The 18,239-nt window shown below is 37.2% G+C and overlaps 1 protein-coding gene across 1 annotated transcript in view; it reads left to right on the forward strand.

Annotated features, from left to right (window-relative positions):
- Window positions 1-246: 246 nt before the first annotated feature.
- Window positions 247-18,239, forward strand: part of LOC308705359 (cell adhesion molecule CEACAM5-like) — a gene marked incomplete at its 5' end in the record, with an annotated part of 33,056 nt that continues 15,063 nt past the window's right edge. Inside the window, 2 exons of the mRNA XM_081390318.1 lie at window positions 247-397; window positions 2,537-2,797. Coding sequence (XP_081246444.1) covers window positions 247-397; window positions 2,537-2,797 — 412 coding nt within the window. The remainder of the gene's footprint in view (window positions 398-2,536; window positions 2,798-18,239) is intronic.

Here is an 18,239-nt window from a genome sequence, read left to right on the forward strand (position 1 = left end):
TGCGATAAAACTTCATCATTGAGATCTTCAACATCCTCAAAACATTTACAAAATGTAATTCCCTGAAAGAGATGTTTGAGTCATTTTGTGTTTCTGTCCTTCCTCTCAGATTTACCCACATCTACAGTGACTGTGACACCAGTCAGTCCTGTATTAACTGGAGAAACAGTCAATCTGAAGTGTGTGATAAACCCTGATCACAGTGACTGGAGATATGAGTGGTATAAAGGCAGTGTAATATTACAGATGTCTGATTATCGTTACACTGTAAACAGAGACACTCTCACTATCACACGAGTAATTACATCTGATCAGGGTCAGTACAGGTGTGAAGGACAGAGAGATGGAAGACCAAAATCATCAACATCAAGCTCTGCTGTTTATGTCACAGTGAAGGGTGAGTTCAACATCATTGTCCTCTTAAACTCTCTCTACTAAGATACAGTATATTTAATCGAGACACTGTTCAGACTGAACTACTTTATTATTAAATAGTGTAAACAGGGCCTATAATGAACACTCACCATGAGCCAAACGGGAGTAAAAATCGGCGAGTGTGTGAAACGCTGTCAGTCGCTATTTGGCCAATAGCATTTTTTTTCAATTTCTAACAAATGCAATGTTGAGACAACATGAACGTGAACAAGCGTGAATGCCGCTCTGTACAGTTGACGGGTCAGTGCTTCATCATCACGAAAGTTTCAGCCTCTCCAGTGTAAATGTTCAAGGAAGTGGAACAAGCGAAAGGGAATTGGTAACTCGTGTGTGTGTGTGTGTGTGTGTGTGTGTGTTTAACATCTGAAGCGGCCCTGAAAGACACTTCTCTCAGACAGTGTGTGAAGTTGAGCTCTCTTTCATGCCTACCTGCGCTTCAGTGGACAAATTCACTCCAAATTATGTCAAAAAACATAGTCCTACTTAGTCGGTGATGTCTTAAGCGAACGCAAACACAAAACACATGATCCGTGCATTCAGCCTTAAAGTGACATCATCTTCTTCATGACTGAATTAAGCAGATCATGGGAATTGGCGGTGAAGTGTGTTCAGTGTGTGTTCAGACTCAACACACTGTTATATAATCTGTAATGATAAACGTTCAGTGTTTGTTCAGTGTTGTTGTTTAGTGGAGGAATTCACACTCTCTCATTCATTCACTTGCTCATATTCTTTCACATGTGCACTCGTGTCTCAGGCAGAGAGTTCAGTATCTTATGCAAATGTTATAATGTCAGTGTTATTGTTGTGGTTTATTTGTGTTCAGTACTGTTATTAAAACTAAACTATTATAATATAGCTCTATATTTTTTAGGCAACCATGAAAATCTGTTGGATAATTGTTATAAACTATAGGTCGTTTCTTAAATAACTTAAGATTACAGATTTATAGTTATTGGGGATATTTTGGGGATATTTAATTTAATTTTATTCTATCAATCAATAAATTCCACTAGAAACAAACTTTGTTGTATTATTTTATTTTAATACTGTGAAGCTGCTTTGATACAATCTGTATTGTGAAAAGCGCTATACAAATATACTTGACTTGATTTGATTTGATTTATAAGTTTAATGTTGAGTGAACTTAAATTTGGGAGTTAACTTGAAATCTTTGTTTGCTTGAATAAGTTGGTGCAATATTTAATACAATTAGCCTACTTAAAGTCGAAACAATACATAATGTTATAGTGTAATGTTTTCGTTGGTGGTGGATAATATACAAAAAAAAAGTCTAATTTGGTCTTAAATGCAAGTTTTATTCATCAGTGTTCATTGAAATGGTAAAAAAAAAAAAAAAAAAAAAATTCTGTAAACTGTGTATCTGATGATTTGTCCTTTTTTCTGCTTTTCTTCTCACATGCACACTGTTACTTTGGACTATATTTGCCTTTATTCTCATTTTTAATAAAATTATATATAGATTGATAGTCATTCTCTGTGTATAAAGTGATTCAATAATGTCCAGTATTCCTGGTTTTATTTTCAAACTATTTTAGGTTAATCTTAATCCAGAAAATTAATTTTATCCAGTAAAATTATCCAGTAGTAATTTTACTCAAATTTAGGTTAAAAAAACATTTAACCCAATCAGCTGCCAATCTTTTCAACCCAGCATTTTGTACTGTACAACAGTTTATTATTTAACTGTATATGCTACATTGTCACATGACCTCATCACTTTGCATGTTTAAGTCTGTAATATTTTTACACTCTTAAATGATGTAAGATTTGTAAATGTTGTACAAGCTGCAATTCTGTGTCACGCAAATAGAAAATAACATACATGTATTATAGACTCAGTTTACATGTATGACACACTTTACCCAGTGTTTCAGTTTCTACAAAGTTTATCAGTATATAGTCTATCAATAATTACAAACAAATTTGATGTAATCAATACAAACTTCCAACAAACTAGATCTTTCATTTTTAATACTGTTTGTCTCATAAGGAGGTTTTGAGTTCATAAACACTAACATTGATCATGAGACTATGATGCTGTTTTAATCAATATTTACTCATATGTGTATTAATACAGGAAAACCTGTGGTGAAGGTGAAGCCATATCAGCGTGTGTTCAGTGGAGAGAGAGTCACTCTCACATGTGACATACAGGGAGGAAGAAAAATTCAGTGGAGATACAGCTGGATTAGAGATGGACACACATTCTATACAACAACATCAACAGCAGAGTTCAGTTTCACAGCTGATGTGTCTCGCAGTGGTGAATACAGTTGTAGAGGAGAGAGATCAGGCTCACTCACAGACTTCAGTGATGCTCTTACACTGACTGTATCAGGTGAGTCTTCATATTCACATCTGTTTAATGATCATTTAAAATCCATATTTCAACACTTATGATCTTCTGTATCAGCCACATCTGTTCTTATAAGCAATTCACTTTTAGTCATGATTGTCTTCAGATGTCTTGTGTGTGTTGCACATTTTTATCAGGATATGTTTTAAAACATCATGTAAATTGTGACTTTCCAGTGTTATTGGTGTCTCCATCTTTGAGATTGACTTTAGTCACTGTCGCTATGGTTACAGGAGATATTTACTGATAGAAAAGATGAGTTTTGTGCTGAAGTCAGAGAGAATGACGAGACTCACAGATAATGATGTTAAATGAGTTCATGAAGTCTTCAGATAGTCTGATGAAGTTGATTCAGACTCAGTATCTCCTCGTATGAGCTTGTAGTTGGAGATCTTCATCTCTCCTTCAGGAGCTTCATTCTGCTTTCTATGGCGAGTCAGAGGTGTTTGTCTGAGATCGTGACGGAGCCAGAGCCTCAAAACTAATGACATGACAAAACTAATGACAGTACAACAGCAAAACACAACTAATACTGGGAAATATGAGATATTTGAGTCCGTTTGTGTTACACATTGGTATGGGTGGTCATTTGCACATGCACTTGTGTGTGTGTGTGTGTGTGTGTGTGTGTGTGTGTGTGTGTGTGTGTGTGTGTGTGTGTGTGTGTGTGTGTGTGTGTGTGTGTGTGTGTGTGTGTGTGTGTGTGTGTGTGTGTGTGTGTGTGTGTGTGTGTGTGTCATCCGTTCACATGATTGGGACATGATCACTACAGTATATAGGCTTGTCCTGTATATTTGATGAATGGATAATAGTGGTGTCCTCCTCTTCTACAATCACACATACAATCAAGAGACTGCGGTTTTGCTCAGAATGGAAAACATGCAGTCTGGATATGAATATCATTTAATTTAGTTAATGTGTTACATAGAAAACAGATGTTTTGTCTGCATTATGTGCACATTTAAGCTCCGACAGAAATACTCTTTTGTTGATTATTTCAGCCGTAAATTTTTATAACAGTAAAGTGACAGAGACTGTTCCAGAAAGCAGGATTAACTTACCGTCCCATAAACCCTGAACTCTAAAGCTTTCTCTCTCGTGGTTATGGGCTCCAGAAAGGCCGCTGTGAGTAAGTTCAGTCACTCAGAGCTCATGGTGAACAACACACACACATTCTCAATCTCACAGATCATCAAATCCTGGAGTCACCGGCTGTGTCTCATCTCGAAGGCTGAATCCTCCGGAGGTCACATTTATCTGCCGCAAACGTCATGAGGCTCTTCATCTCAGTAAACTGACCATTACATTCCCATGAGGAAACTACAACAATTTACACTTCACTAGCAATAACGCTCAGTTTTATAATGGAGACTGTCCTGAAATAAGACGTTCTTTATGACGTATGCGGCCGATAAATGTGACGTCAAGAGGACGCAGCTTCGACATGAATCTTTAAAACTTTAATCAGTTTTTTTTTTTTTTTCTGATTAAACTATTGAGAAGAATATTACTGTGAACAATAATTATATTGTTTTTGATGTTTACAGTAAATTACAAAAGAAAGATTGACTGAACTAAAAAAAAAAAAAAAAAAAAAGGATCTTTTCAGAGTGCATTATCTATATCCTCCAGACATATACAAAGTTCTGTCATGAAACTCTAGATGGCGCAGGCTAATAGGTCCTTTACTCACCTGTTCATAATCACATCGTTATCTATAGGCCGCAGCTGATTGGTTCCTGCCGTATCAGTAGCCAATGAGCTCGCTGCTCAACTTTCAAATACTTGGATAGTATTTGCCTTAGCAGTCTGCTTTCAGAAATTCAACATATAAGATAAGTGCATAGGTTTTTATGCTATATTTGTGTAATCTGCTTCATCATTTCCTACTAACCATTCACAAAGTTTAAATCTTGTGCCATGTCAAGAGTCCTGATTTAATGCTTAGAGTGAATTACTAGCATTAGCAGCTAGAGAATATGCTTTTTACATTTATGCAGCAGCAAGCAGGCAATATAAGGATACAGAGACAAGATTGCTGAACTCTTTAAAGTGAGATATGCTTTTGTTTATTCACATATCTAACAGAGCTACAGCATTTCCTAATATTTGTACAACAGCAACATGTATAACAAATCAGATTGCAATGTTAGTGAACAGCAACAGCAATACAAACACTAGCAGACATTGCGGTTAATTAGACACTGAATTTGTTAATTATTAAGTATTTGCTTCACAGCAGGAGTATAAATAGGAGACTCATTGCCGTTTGGACCGCTCATTGATGTAGCGGCCCCTTCTGAGATGGCACGGCCTGAGATGAGTTTTGCTCTCACGGCTATATGTCATTCATTGAGTAACTCAAGTGTTTACTGTGGTGAGGACAGACAGTCGGTGCAGGCTGCGAAGTTCAGGAGTGACAGAATGTGGGTTTCACTCTCAAATTTGTGTTGTTGACAACCATTGTATGGGACCGATATGAAATCCCAAGTAGTAACGCATTAGCAATGTAACTCATGTACAATAGATATTAGCCCGACGTCCCGGGGCTATTGTGTTTTCCAGTCGGGCTACCAAAATGCATAACTGGCCTGCCCGACGGGCTATCTGAAATAGTTTAATCAAATTCCTCTCATTATTCATATTATGGACTAGTTATTTTAAGGAAAAATATGACAGCGCAAGTTTTTGATCATGCTGATTTATCCGCAGCGCAATTTCTCATGAATCTCCTTCCCAGTTTTAAGAGAAATGCATGATCAATAAAAATGAAACTCCATTTTCACATGCTTTAGGCTACTTTGCGTGTCAGAATGTTTGAATCCATGTGCTAACACACTATCACTGTAAAGCTGATGAAATCTGTATTGTAAGAAGCGCTACATAAATAAAGGTGACTTGACCATCATAAATTCTGCTAGGCTATTTAAACAGCATAAAATAATTAGAGCACCATTTAATTGCTTCAAAAAAAGTCTGGTATTATTATTATTATTATTATTTATTGCTACACTTCAATATGTGAATTATTCCATCAGTAAATGCGTTGTCAGGCTTTAAAACAACAGAGCTGCTGCGCTCTGCTTTATGGCTGCTAGAGATTTGACCTGCCACAGGGTGACTGTGCATAAGAGGACTGGCTTCTTTGATTTAGATAGTTTGTGGATCGTTAGGTAGAGCTCACAGCGGGTGATCAGTCAGAATCACGCAAGATTTCTTCACTGGAAGTATTTATTGAATTTACAACTGCATGATTGAATATGTACATTGATGTGTGGTTCTGAAACAAATAAAGAAATAAAACAAACATAATTAGTTGAATGCAAATGAATGATTATCATGCAACAAACCTCTATTTGTATTAACTGCATCCTATTCTAATAATATAGCAGAAATAAAATACAATAATATTTTAACATGGCCGAAACTGGCATTAAAGAATGAAAAAGGCTGTTCTGTAGGTCTAAGCAGCTACAACTATAACAATAAGAAAGGATAAACCATTCGCAATACAATGGCTCCTTCTGCTGGTCGCATAAATAACTACACCAGGCCGCTCCGAGAGGTGTCACGTGACGACCAGTGTACATGCGGGAGGTGCGTGCCCTATAACCGATTAACTGGATTGAAGGCGAATATCACCGCGATAGCTTACAAACTATGCGCAAAGGTGCTTAACTGGTATTCTACAATGTGTAACCAAAGAATAATGCCCAAGTGGCAACCTATACATCGATAGAAAGAAGCATCACGACACGAGGTCTAGCCGGGTAGGAAAAGCCTGAGCTTACATTTAGCAACACTAAACAGACAAAACACTACCAATCTAGCCTTAGCAATGACAGTAAAAGAACAACAAAATACAGATTCTTACTTGTAAAGACGCACACAGAAAGCAGTTGTATCAAGGCAGGTTGTAAGTCCGTGCGGTTAGCGTACACTACTGGCAAAAGTCTCGGACAGAATGCTACCCGCGTGCAGCGATCCTGAGTCAACTTGTGATTGGCTTAAAGGCTGATTTATACTTCTACGCCGGAGCCTCTACGCTGTAGGCAACGCGTTGGTTTTCATTTATACTTCTGCGTCGTTGTCCGCGTTGACGCGCGCAGAGGGAGCATGTGAAACCCGAGGGAGCGGTCCTAGCTGACCAATCACAGCGCTTGCGTCCGCGTAGAGTTGACGCGTTGTTACATTTTTGGAGAGGTGCACGTCAGGGTACGCCGAAGGGTACGTGCGCTACACACAGCCTACGACGTAGCTACGGCGTAAGTTCGACGCAGAAGTATAAATTGGGCTGGTCCAGGTGAAGCTGGTCCAGGTGAAGAGTCCAGGTGAAGCGAGGCGTCTTCCAGTAGGAGAGAGAGAGTCACAGTAAAGTGTCTGATACTTAGCGGCCACAAGGGGGCCTTTTTTACAGTGACACTGTTTTCAAAACTCCTGATGCTTAGAATCTTGTACCGGAACAATCAGAGAAAAGTGTCAAAGCTTCAAAGAGTCACAGGGTTCTCAAGTTTGATCAAAATCTTGGAGTGAGATCACATGCGGTTGGGGGAGGAGCCCTAATGGAGCCCCGCCCCCACTGTCCCCGCCCCCCAATTTTACCCATTGTTCATAATTAACCAGCACAAATTTAAATTATAACAATTGGTAAATCTGATAAATGACAGAGCAATTAATCACATCAAATATACTATTTAATGTTATATTTCAAAATTACAATTAAGTTACAAAAATTACAAAAATATAACAAATTGCTCCAAACAGTTTGGAAAAACAAATATTTTTGCATTTTGAATGTGTCTAGTTGAAATGGTGTAGGCTAATGATTTATTGTGTGGTGTGACATTGAGAACAAATGACATATTAGAGTATTATTAAGGTGTGTGTGTGTGTGTGTGTGTGTGTGTGTGTGTGTGTGTGTGTGTGTGTGTACACAAGAGTACACACTCCAGCTTATGAAATGTGTTTTTGTGTTGCAAGTGTTTGAAAAATACAAATGCAATGGCAATCAATGATTAATGTAACGTTATGTTTTGACAGGATATAAAATATTACCCAGAGCACTCTGCTTTAATGTATGTAGCCTTAATGTAACTAGAAATACTATTAATACAGTATATAATATAATTTAAAATAAAATAAATACATTTAAATTTATTTAAAATAAAATGAAGAAATACATCTTCATTCCTTCCCATACCCACTAACATTTCCCTTAGTTTCAGATAACAAAGCTAGCCAAACTGAGCCAAAGCTTCTGGCCTGGTTGCAGAGTAGTTGTAGAGTTTTTGACTGCATCGATAATAATGTATACGATGGGCTATAAATGTTCTAGCCTAAAAATGTTAGACGAGCTTTCTTCCAACTTACCTTCTCCATCATCACATAGCATCATCACGACGTGTGTTCGCGCGATGTTGTTGGTTACCTAGTAACGAACGTACGGCGGCCGAGAATGTTCCATCAACTTCCGTGTGTTCGCGCATCTATGTTGCCTATTAACGAACGCAATCTGGCCGAGATACGTGCTGGCGGCAGGAAACTTCACTTTGTGTGCCCGCGCCTCGTATACAACATTATATATAAAGCTTGTAGGGACAACTTGGTTGGCACTGCCTTTTCAGCGTGAGAAATACACGGTGTGGCGTGTGAGCGTGTGAACTGGTTGAATTGCGTGTGTCTCACGGCCAATGCGTGAGACTTGAGAACCCTGGAGTCATTATTTCTCCATCCAACTGCAAGTTCTGACGTTTGGGGAAGACAACTGGTGCTTCCACCCCTTGTACAGCAGTGCCGTTCTCACTTAATTTATTGTTGCTGAGTAACAGAGATTTTGTGCACAGTGGAGAACATTGTGATCTTAAAATGTGGCTTTCAGAGCACCGGGGTTGCAAGCTAGATTGCTTGTAAAGATCTCCTCACTGAGAATCCAGAACACCTCTCTTATATCTTGTTGTTGGTGAAATTAATGCTGACACTAAGTCCGTCGACAGCAATATCTGTGAGAGAGGATTTTCCTGCATGAACCGAGTGAAAACATCACATCGGTACTTCTCTAGTCTGAAACACTGAATGATCTCATGCAACTCTCCATACATTTGTTTTATTTATTTATTTATAAAGGGACCATGTACAATTTTTAACATAAATGTTTCCATTTCATGCATTGTACCGGATTTAGCCAGAGGCTAATTTTCAGTTTCAGTTTGTTTTTATTTGATAGGGACAAAGCATGTTAATGAACATTTGCACAAAATACACAATGTAAACAAGCCAGATTATAGCAATATTGCTAATTTATGTCCGCAGTCCCTAGGCAGGTACACACAAAAACAAATAATCAGCACACAACACTACAAAAAAAAAAAAAAAACAATTGAAAATTTTTAAATCTTCAAAACTCAATACATTTTTTATTTTACAGTGATGTGTCGTAGATTTTCCTAAACCTAACTAAAGTCCTATCTCATCTGACCTAAGTCTACCGGGGCCGTCTCCAATCGACGATCTCCCTGGGCCGTCTCCAGTCGACGCTTAATAAATATCTGGGCCGTCTCCAATCGACGATCCCTAACGTCTCCAATCGACGCTTCAATATATAGTCTATTTCTCTAAACTATCTCACCTGTTGCGCAGCAGAAAATGACAGACAGACTTCAGCAAATGTCCTTTGAGTTCTTTATTTATGGCCGGGAGAGTAGCCTACTCGAGCAATTCTCAGAGAATCTCTCTCAAGTAAAAGAATACATCAGGTTTTATAGGACAAATACAGACACATCAAAATAAACTCAGCGTGACTAAAATCACTAACATAACGTCACCTTCTATCAATATGATTGGTTCAATTTGTAAAGTACGCCCCTCCCTTCTTTACCCTCTGTTACTGGCATAAGCAAAATCATCAAAAAAACATTGTAAAGGGTTAACAGTCAGTTGATTACTCAATATATATATCATGACATAATGCAGGCTAAAAACAAAAGGTTAGTAAGACCTGTCCTAAAAGAAGAAGTAAAATTTAGTTTGTTATTTTTGTTAGACCTAGAAGAGGAAGTTAGGTAAGTGTTTGTCATAATGTTACACCCAAAGGAGAAGTCAGGTTAAAAGTTTAACAGGTTGAATTAAGGTTAGAAGTTTAACACAGGTTAGATTCAGAAAAAATAGTTTACTATCTTATTTATTAAAAATCCACCACAGATGAAATGAGAGGGTTTTTTTTTTTTTTTTTTATCCAACACTTATCGCCTTCTTATAAAATGTTTCTATTAACTTTAGAGTTGTCACCTGTGAATGACCAACTATTAAAACAATACTGTATATGTGAAAAAATCATTGAATATAAATACAACCTTGCAGCACCAACTGTCAAGAATGGCCTAATGTACTTAAAATTCTTTAAATGAACAACTTTTTTACATAGCTTTTAAAAGTAAGAGTAAAATCCAAACTCTACTAACTGTTTTGAAAACATCAGACACACAGGTTTTTTTTTGTGTGTGTGTGTGTGTGTGTTCAATACTAAACCTGTCCTGGTAAGTCAATCCTGTATATTGGTCATAGCAGTCAAAGTAATCGAGGCTTTTTCAAAATTCTTAGCATGGGTAAAAATTACTACATCATCTGCATATAATTGAACCCTTACATATTTACATACTCCAGGTAAATCATTGATATAAAGTGAAAATAGAATTGGGCCTAAAATAGAACCTTGTGGAACCCCCTTGGGGCAAGCAATGTAAGGAAAATGTATACCATCAATACATACACATTGTTTCCTATTTAAAATATAAGATTTTATCCAAAGTATTGCTTCCTCTGAAAAATCAAAATCTGTTAGTTTAGATAAAATCACCTGATGGTCAACAGTGTCAAATGCATTCTTTAGATTTTAAAAGACAGCACCAACACACACATTCTTACCTAATAAGCATTTCACTTTCTCAACAAACAAACAGTTTGCTGAATCCGTAGTCCCCAGATAGGTCAACACTAACATAAAATTACACAGACAATATGTGTTCACATACAATAGAAACATACATACACACATACTATCAGGGCCACAAAAAATAAGTAAATAAAGAAAGAAATAAGAAAGAAAGAAAATAAAAATAAATCAGTCAATCAATAAATCAATTAAACTGCAACAATTTCAATGTTTACAGAGTTGGTTCGATAAAAAAGAAAAAGAAAAAAGATTTTAACTTCAATTTAAAAAGACCAAGAGTTTCACACTCTTTTATATCCTCTGGTAGGGCATTCCACTGATTAGTAGCTTTCACTGCGGAAGACGATAGTCCAAATGCAGAACGACGAAAGGGAACCAGACAATTACTCATGGATGATAATCTGGTAGATCTCACATCATTTTCAGAGCGAAATTTAACAAAGTCACATAATACAGGAGGAGTCAGGCCATTTAAGATTTTATAAACCATACACAAACTTGGAAAAAAGTCTAAAATTGTCAAAGTTAAAAAAATTATGTTTCTCTATGATCCTAATGAAAATGGTTTGGTTTTTGATTGGGGAAGCGGTTGAATCTTTTTGCCCTGACAAGGCAGTTAGTTCCTGGATGCAGGGGCGTAGTTTGTGGGGGGGTTGGGGGGGTTGGGGGGGGGGGGGGGGGGGGGGGGGGAGATAACCTGGATTGCCTGGATGTTTTCTGGAATATGTTCAAGACACCTGAAACATAAAACCCCAGCAAGAGAAAAAGAGCAGAGAAGTGGAGACTGATGCACAGGAGGAGAAAGCTGATGGAGACGCTATTCCCTCAACATCGAGTGGCATTTTCTCTTCTGTTGATATCTCCGATTCAGAATCTGACACAGATTGATTCATGTTCTATCCTGTTCACACACATTTCAGTTCAGTTACAACCAGATGCATATTTGTATTGATGATTCTAGTTTGATTATTTTATATCTGATTGTTGATATTTGTGTTTTGAAAAAGTTTTTGATTGATGTTTATACTAAAAATTGTCTTTTTATTTGGGCAAGTAAAATTAAGTTCGGGCTACCAATATCTGTAGAGTGTCTTCCCGAAGGGCTACCAGAGATTGTGACATTTTCAAGCCCTGATATAATACAGTTTTAGTTCAAATATTTGAGTTCTATTCCAAATATAGTAAAAGAATGTCTCGTAAATCGAAATGTTTGCGGTACATTTCTATTCTCCTGGTGGACACTGCTAGCCTGATGTCGTCATACTCAGATTCTAGTCAGAATGTGAGTCTGATACTGCTCCATTGAGGGGGGGGTACTTTGGGTTCGGGCCGAATACCAAGCCCGAAGCCTCTCCTCAGACAGCACACCAAATATGCATTTATTATATCTGCCTTATTTGTAAGTGTGAACTTGTGAAATCTTAATTCTCCAGCGGCAGTCATCTTTGTTGTAAACGAATTCAACCCAAGCGCTCGTTGGTGACGTGGATGATTACGTTAGGCTTAGTTCGGCTGGCATCCAGGCTAGGACACTGCTATACAGCAACTGCATTAAGCACCATCACTAAATTCTGGGAACTTTTCTGGGTTCCAGAACCAGGATGGGCATCCATATTTAAATATTAACCATTGCTTATTCTACAGAAAAACAAACAATGCCTTATTTGTTTAAGAAAAGTGTTTTACAATCTTTCATTTGATGCAGGAGTAAAATACTAGCATACAGCAGCAGAGATGCGTATTAAGATATGTAGCCTTTACCTAAGGTTACTACGACTAAGCATAGTGGACATGAGTAAATGTTCATGAGAAAATGTATAGCTTTATTACTTTATTTACCAACTTTCAACAACACTTTTCAAGGCTGATGTTTTCATTTACTTGTGTGTGTTTCAGGCTCGGTTCAGCTAATACATGTCCATTATTCATCCATTGTCCCCTCCACATTTACAACAAGGAGTATAGAGGATTTGACAATGTCGATTATCAAATGATGTTAAATTATCATACTATTTGCTCAGTTGGTTATGGGAGGGTTTCGTTTCTCATCTCTATTAGCCTGCAACGTGTAGCCGGCGCACATAGTCACAGGCCAATAGAGTTAACCCTCTGAGCCTGAAGAACAATGCCTTAAAAATCATTAAGTTTCGTTATAAGTTTCATTCACTTTCCTGCGCATTTGGAAGATGACACACTACACTGGTGAGGAAGCTCTTCAATAGTCCTGGATAGTGACGTAGAGATCGCATTTTCCTCAGAATAAGAGAGCGGGACTTACTTTGAATAACAAATTGATCCAGCTGTGGATATAATTTCGGATGAGCAAGTTTGTATTTATATTTCTTGGACTTTTTCTAGACTTCTCTTTGGATATATTTTTAAAATGCAATTTATTCCTGTGATGTAAATGATTACTCCAGTCTCCAGTTTCACATGATCCTTCAGAAATGTCTTATATGAATGTTGAAAACAGTTGTGTACCATTTTTTTTCAGGGTTCGTTGATGAATAGAATGTTCAAAAGAACAGCATTTATCTGAAATAGAAATCTATTGGCTCAGTAAGAGTTTAGTTTTTTGTTGCTGTTGTTTTTTAAAAGAAATGTATACTTTTATTCAACAAGGTTGCCTTATATTGATCAAAACTTGCAGTAAAGAAGATACTGCGGAGTATCAAAAAGAGGCGGTACTCCACAGAACACGACTTGACGCTGATTGGACTATATCCAGAGGCAAGAACAACAGTGATGGCTAGCGTAACTCTGTGGTTGAATGCGAATGTGATTGATAAAGTCCCTTTCACACTTTGGTGGTGCGTCGCCCAAATGAAGAAACCGCCCCTGCTTCCAAGCATTCTTGAACAACACCTCAGTCAATCAACTCAGTCATTGCATGACACTCCGTGAATGACTTTCTTTCGCAGAAATCAGCTAAAGCTAACAAATCATCCACAATCCCTCTCCAAACATGTTCAGATTCGCCTGACATTTTTGCATCGCTCGAACCCGTCTTCAAACTCCCGCTTTAATGACGTATAATTTCTGTCACTGTCCAATGACAGTGCATGTTACATTTACAAGTAGGAGACGGGTTTGGCGCTCCAAATTGAGGCGAAAGCTGGGGCACGTTCAAGTTCAAAACGGTGCGCAACGTTTTGCTACGGTTTCCGGGTTGAACGTCATGTTTCCTGGAAACGGCGTGCACCGGTGTGCAACGGGGTTTGAGATACGTTTTCTCTTGTTTGGTGGGTGTGTCAGAACTGCAGTCCAATCAGCAGCAACATGTACAGTATATAAAGCACGCGGTATTAAAGTGAACTGAACTCGCACAATGGGTTCAAGGAAAGTAATTTACAAATGTGTTCGATGCAGCTCGGTATACGCAACAACAGACATGTTTGTCGTAAGTTTTATTGTAAAAATATAGGATATCAACATAATGATGTAGTTGTTTATATTTTTAGCTTCATTGCAAGTGTATGACATTTGGTATAGAAATAAACAATGGTAATTAAGTGCTTTTCCTAAAAATGAGAAAGAAAATACAGGGTATTAAAACAGTATGAACTACAAATAAAGTCAGTATGTGAGGCTAAATAGATGTATTTTAGTCTGAATTAGGTAAGATGTGTGCTTCCATTTCAGTTTCAGCAATCCCTTCACTCGATTGGGATGTTCTCTTTTGTTCTGGGCGGCAAGTGCAGTAACTGTAACATCGGGCATATTTTGTAGTATTGAACACATATTTATACCGACTTCATCAGACTCCGAAAATTCTTCACAAAGAACACAAAGAATGGCCTTCTCAGCTGCCATAGTGGCAACTCTTGCGTCATCAGAACAGTGTGTTCAACGCATCACCGTTTCTGTTTAAAAAATGTTGTGCAACGTTTTGTCGGGGCTGAACGCAGCCCTGATTGTTTGCTCCCGCATGTGCACTATCCAATGGCATTTTTTAACTCGATTGACAAATGGATAAAGAAAAGCTTTTGGCAAACAGAGAGAGAAAAGGTTTGCCAAATGCTTTTTTTTTTAAAGCGATTTAACATGCACTGTAAAAAAAATCCCGTAAAATTTACGGTAAAAAACTGGCAGCTGTGGTTGCCAGAAATCTACCGTAAAAATTACAGTGGAAATGTTTATCTGTTTACGGTACAAAGAAAATTTTGACTGTATTTTTTACGGTAGATTTCTGGCAAACACAGCTGCCAGTTTTTCACCGTAAATTTTACAGTTCACTTTTAAGTATACCGTAAACAGGAAAACATTTTGACTGTATTTTTTACGGTAGATTTCTGGCAACCACAGCTGCCAGTTTTTCACCGTAAATTTTACAGTTCACTTGTAAGTATTTACATTATACTTAAGTGAACTGTAAAATTTACAATAAAAACTGGCAGCTGTGGTTGTCAGAAAAGTGAAAGTTGGTATATTATTCAATAACACCCAGAACTGGTAAGGAAAGCAAATATACCTTTTATTTTAATACCACAAACATACACCATGACAACTATATTCTTTTCCTTAAAACAGCAGGAAAATGTATTCCAGGTTGACTTTGCAGAATAAACATTTTGAATTATTACAGTCTTTACCAGAAGGCAAAATTCATTAATCTGAACAGTATTCTATGCTTTTAATGGCATGTGGTTAATCAAGGAAATACAAGGAGAAAAAAAGATTTTGTAGCGATTATAGCGACATTCAATTATTAATGCAAAAGTGAGTACTCACTGCTCAAATAATGCTCAAATAATTACTGGTATAGTAACAAATATACCATAAGTACAAAGCAGTATATTGGGAAAAGATACATTTCTAAGATGACGGCTCACACATTTTCAACATTCTCAAAAGTCATTTTCAACATTTTTAAAGCATCTTCCAGTATAAATTTGAAAAGCATCATCACTGCCAACGTTATCCTCAGACATCTGTCAAATAAGATTTGTCCAACCTTAGTCTGTTCTCCATTCGTGATCAGCAAGGTCTGCTATCAGTGTAAGGACTCTGGGATTCACTGGAAGCTGTTTTTTGTTTTTTCTTGACTCAACTTTGGTGCCCTTCTCTGGATTTATGCTTAAGAAGCACCTACAAAAGAGAATGTAATCACTCATTTCGTTGATCACAAATACAGATGGAATAAAGTTCACCAAATTACTTCACTAAAAAAAAATATACTTTATATACTATATATTTTTTTTACATGAACTAATATTATAGTACAAGTACATATTAAGTTAACAGTACAAATCTTGGTTCACAGTGCATTAACTAATGATAAAAATATCTAACATGAACAAACAATGAACAACTTTATTTTTCTAACCAAAACAATGTACAAAGAACTGTTACAAATGTAATTCCCATTGTCAGTTAATTTTAGTGAATACATTACCATACGTTAACAAATGAGACCTAACTGTAAAGTGCAATTACGTGTTAAAAATGGTTTAATGCCTACCTTTGTATGAATTCCAGAGTAGAACCAAGTTCCAAAGGGTAATGGATGTATAAACAGTAGTAACTGCTAAACATCATGCAAATTGCTGCGACAAACGTAGAAATGTGCGGAGTTGAAATCTTCTGGTCGATGCTCAGCATGAAAAGCTTTGATGTGTAGCATGAGGTGCCTACAGACAAAAACAAACAATTAAATGCCTTTGGTCTTAATATATTCAGTTTGGAATGACATGATAGTGAGTAATTAATGTCATCTTTTACTCACCAGCAAGTAAAACAAAACCTGTATACATTTTTATTTATTTTTCTAAACACTAAGAAAGAAAATTTGCAGAATGTTTGTAACCACACAGTTGTGGGGCACCACTGATTTCCACAGTACTTTTGCTTAATAAAGTCAATATCCACCCATAACTGTTCGGTTAACAGCCTTCTTCAAAATAATATATAGCAGAACAAATAAATCTATACAGGTTTTGAACAAATTAAATTTGAGTAAATTACAGAATTATAATATTGAACTATCCTTTAAATTGTAAAATATAACAATTTTATTAATTCAAACTCACCACAGACAATGATGCAGGGTGATGCTGGTAACTTGTCTACATCCACATCTTCAACAAGGCAAGACTCTTCCACATAATGAAACATCACTTCTTCCTTTTCGTCAAAGTAGGCAAGCAGAAGAAGCACCACATCTTTCAAATCCTCACTGCATCCTTCAGGTTGACACCTCAAAACATCTAGTTTTGCAGCAGTTTGCATAACTTTGGGCTTCTTTTCTGCACCAACTGTTTTAAGAAAGTTCAGGAGCCGCTGTCCTTTTTTATCCAAGCTTTTAAGAAACATCTCCTTCAGATCAATTCCAGTTAGCTGCTTGAAGTATGCACACATACCAACCTCTTGAAATAGAAATGGCCAGTTCTCACAAAGCTGTTGTATGCTTGCTCCATTGTTTATGTCTTTGCGCTGTGTGTAGTATGTTGCTTTCAGGAGGGTGCTAACTTCTTCTGAGTCAAAATTTGTTGCTTTAGACTTTATCTTCATCATTTCTTGCTTTTCCAGCTGGCTCTCTTTGGTCTCATTCAGCGGCATAAATTCTACATTCCAATTTACACAGCCGTAAGTGTCTTGAACCGCTGCCCTTCTTTCAGCAGGAATCTCCTCTGTGTCAGAGTCTTCTGTTCTGCTGCGTTTTCGGATTTTCGGAACATTGGTCCTTTTCACATTTTCTACACGATTCTGGATCTGCTTAAGTAGTGAGTGATACCCTGCACCAATTATATCACCATCAATAACATCCTGCAAGGATGCAGGGTATTTGGCCACCATCTTTTTGGCAATGACTGTAGAGTTTTGCTTACTTGGAGACTCGCACATTTCGGATACAACAATTTTCACCATATCTCGTCGCAATCTTGGGGTTGGTCTTTTCTGCCTTTCTAAACATTGCATCAATGCTTCTGGCAACTTCTCCCATGGTATTTTAAAATTGTCAGCCCAGTCAGAAGCAACCGTGGAAGCCTTGCCAAATGTTGGGGATGGTGATGATGAGCATGAAGAGGACCGTGTGCCACTGCTGCTCTCTCTAGAACTTGGCAAGCTATCTGAACTTTCTTCTAAAAGGACAAACGTAAAAAATGATCACTTATGAAACCAATTTAAGAAAACTTTTACATTTTTATATTTCATTATAAAAATGAAATGTACTTACTGTTCTGGCTCCAGGCAGATACAAGTTTTCGTGCCTGAATGGGTCGTAATACTGGCAAGAGATCTGCTTCCTGAACATATCTTTGAGAATCTCAGCAACTGCAGTGGTTACACTGCTTTGCTCTGATTCATTCATGACTAGAAAAGAGAAAAAAAAACAATTATTTGGTGACTCTAAAATTAATTAAAGGTATAATTGGCCCATTTGAGCACAATTAAACTGTTTCAATTCAAACCTGTATGAGTATCTTTCTTCTTTTGAACATAAAATATATTTTCCTATGAAAAAAAAAAGAAAAG

This window comes from Scardinius erythrophthalmus (assembly GCF_964197995.2).
Source record: "Scardinius erythrophthalmus genome assembly, chromosome: 2".
Classification (NCBI taxonomy): Eukaryota; Metazoa; Chordata; class Actinopteri; order Cypriniformes; family Leuciscidae; genus Scardinius; species Scardinius erythrophthalmus.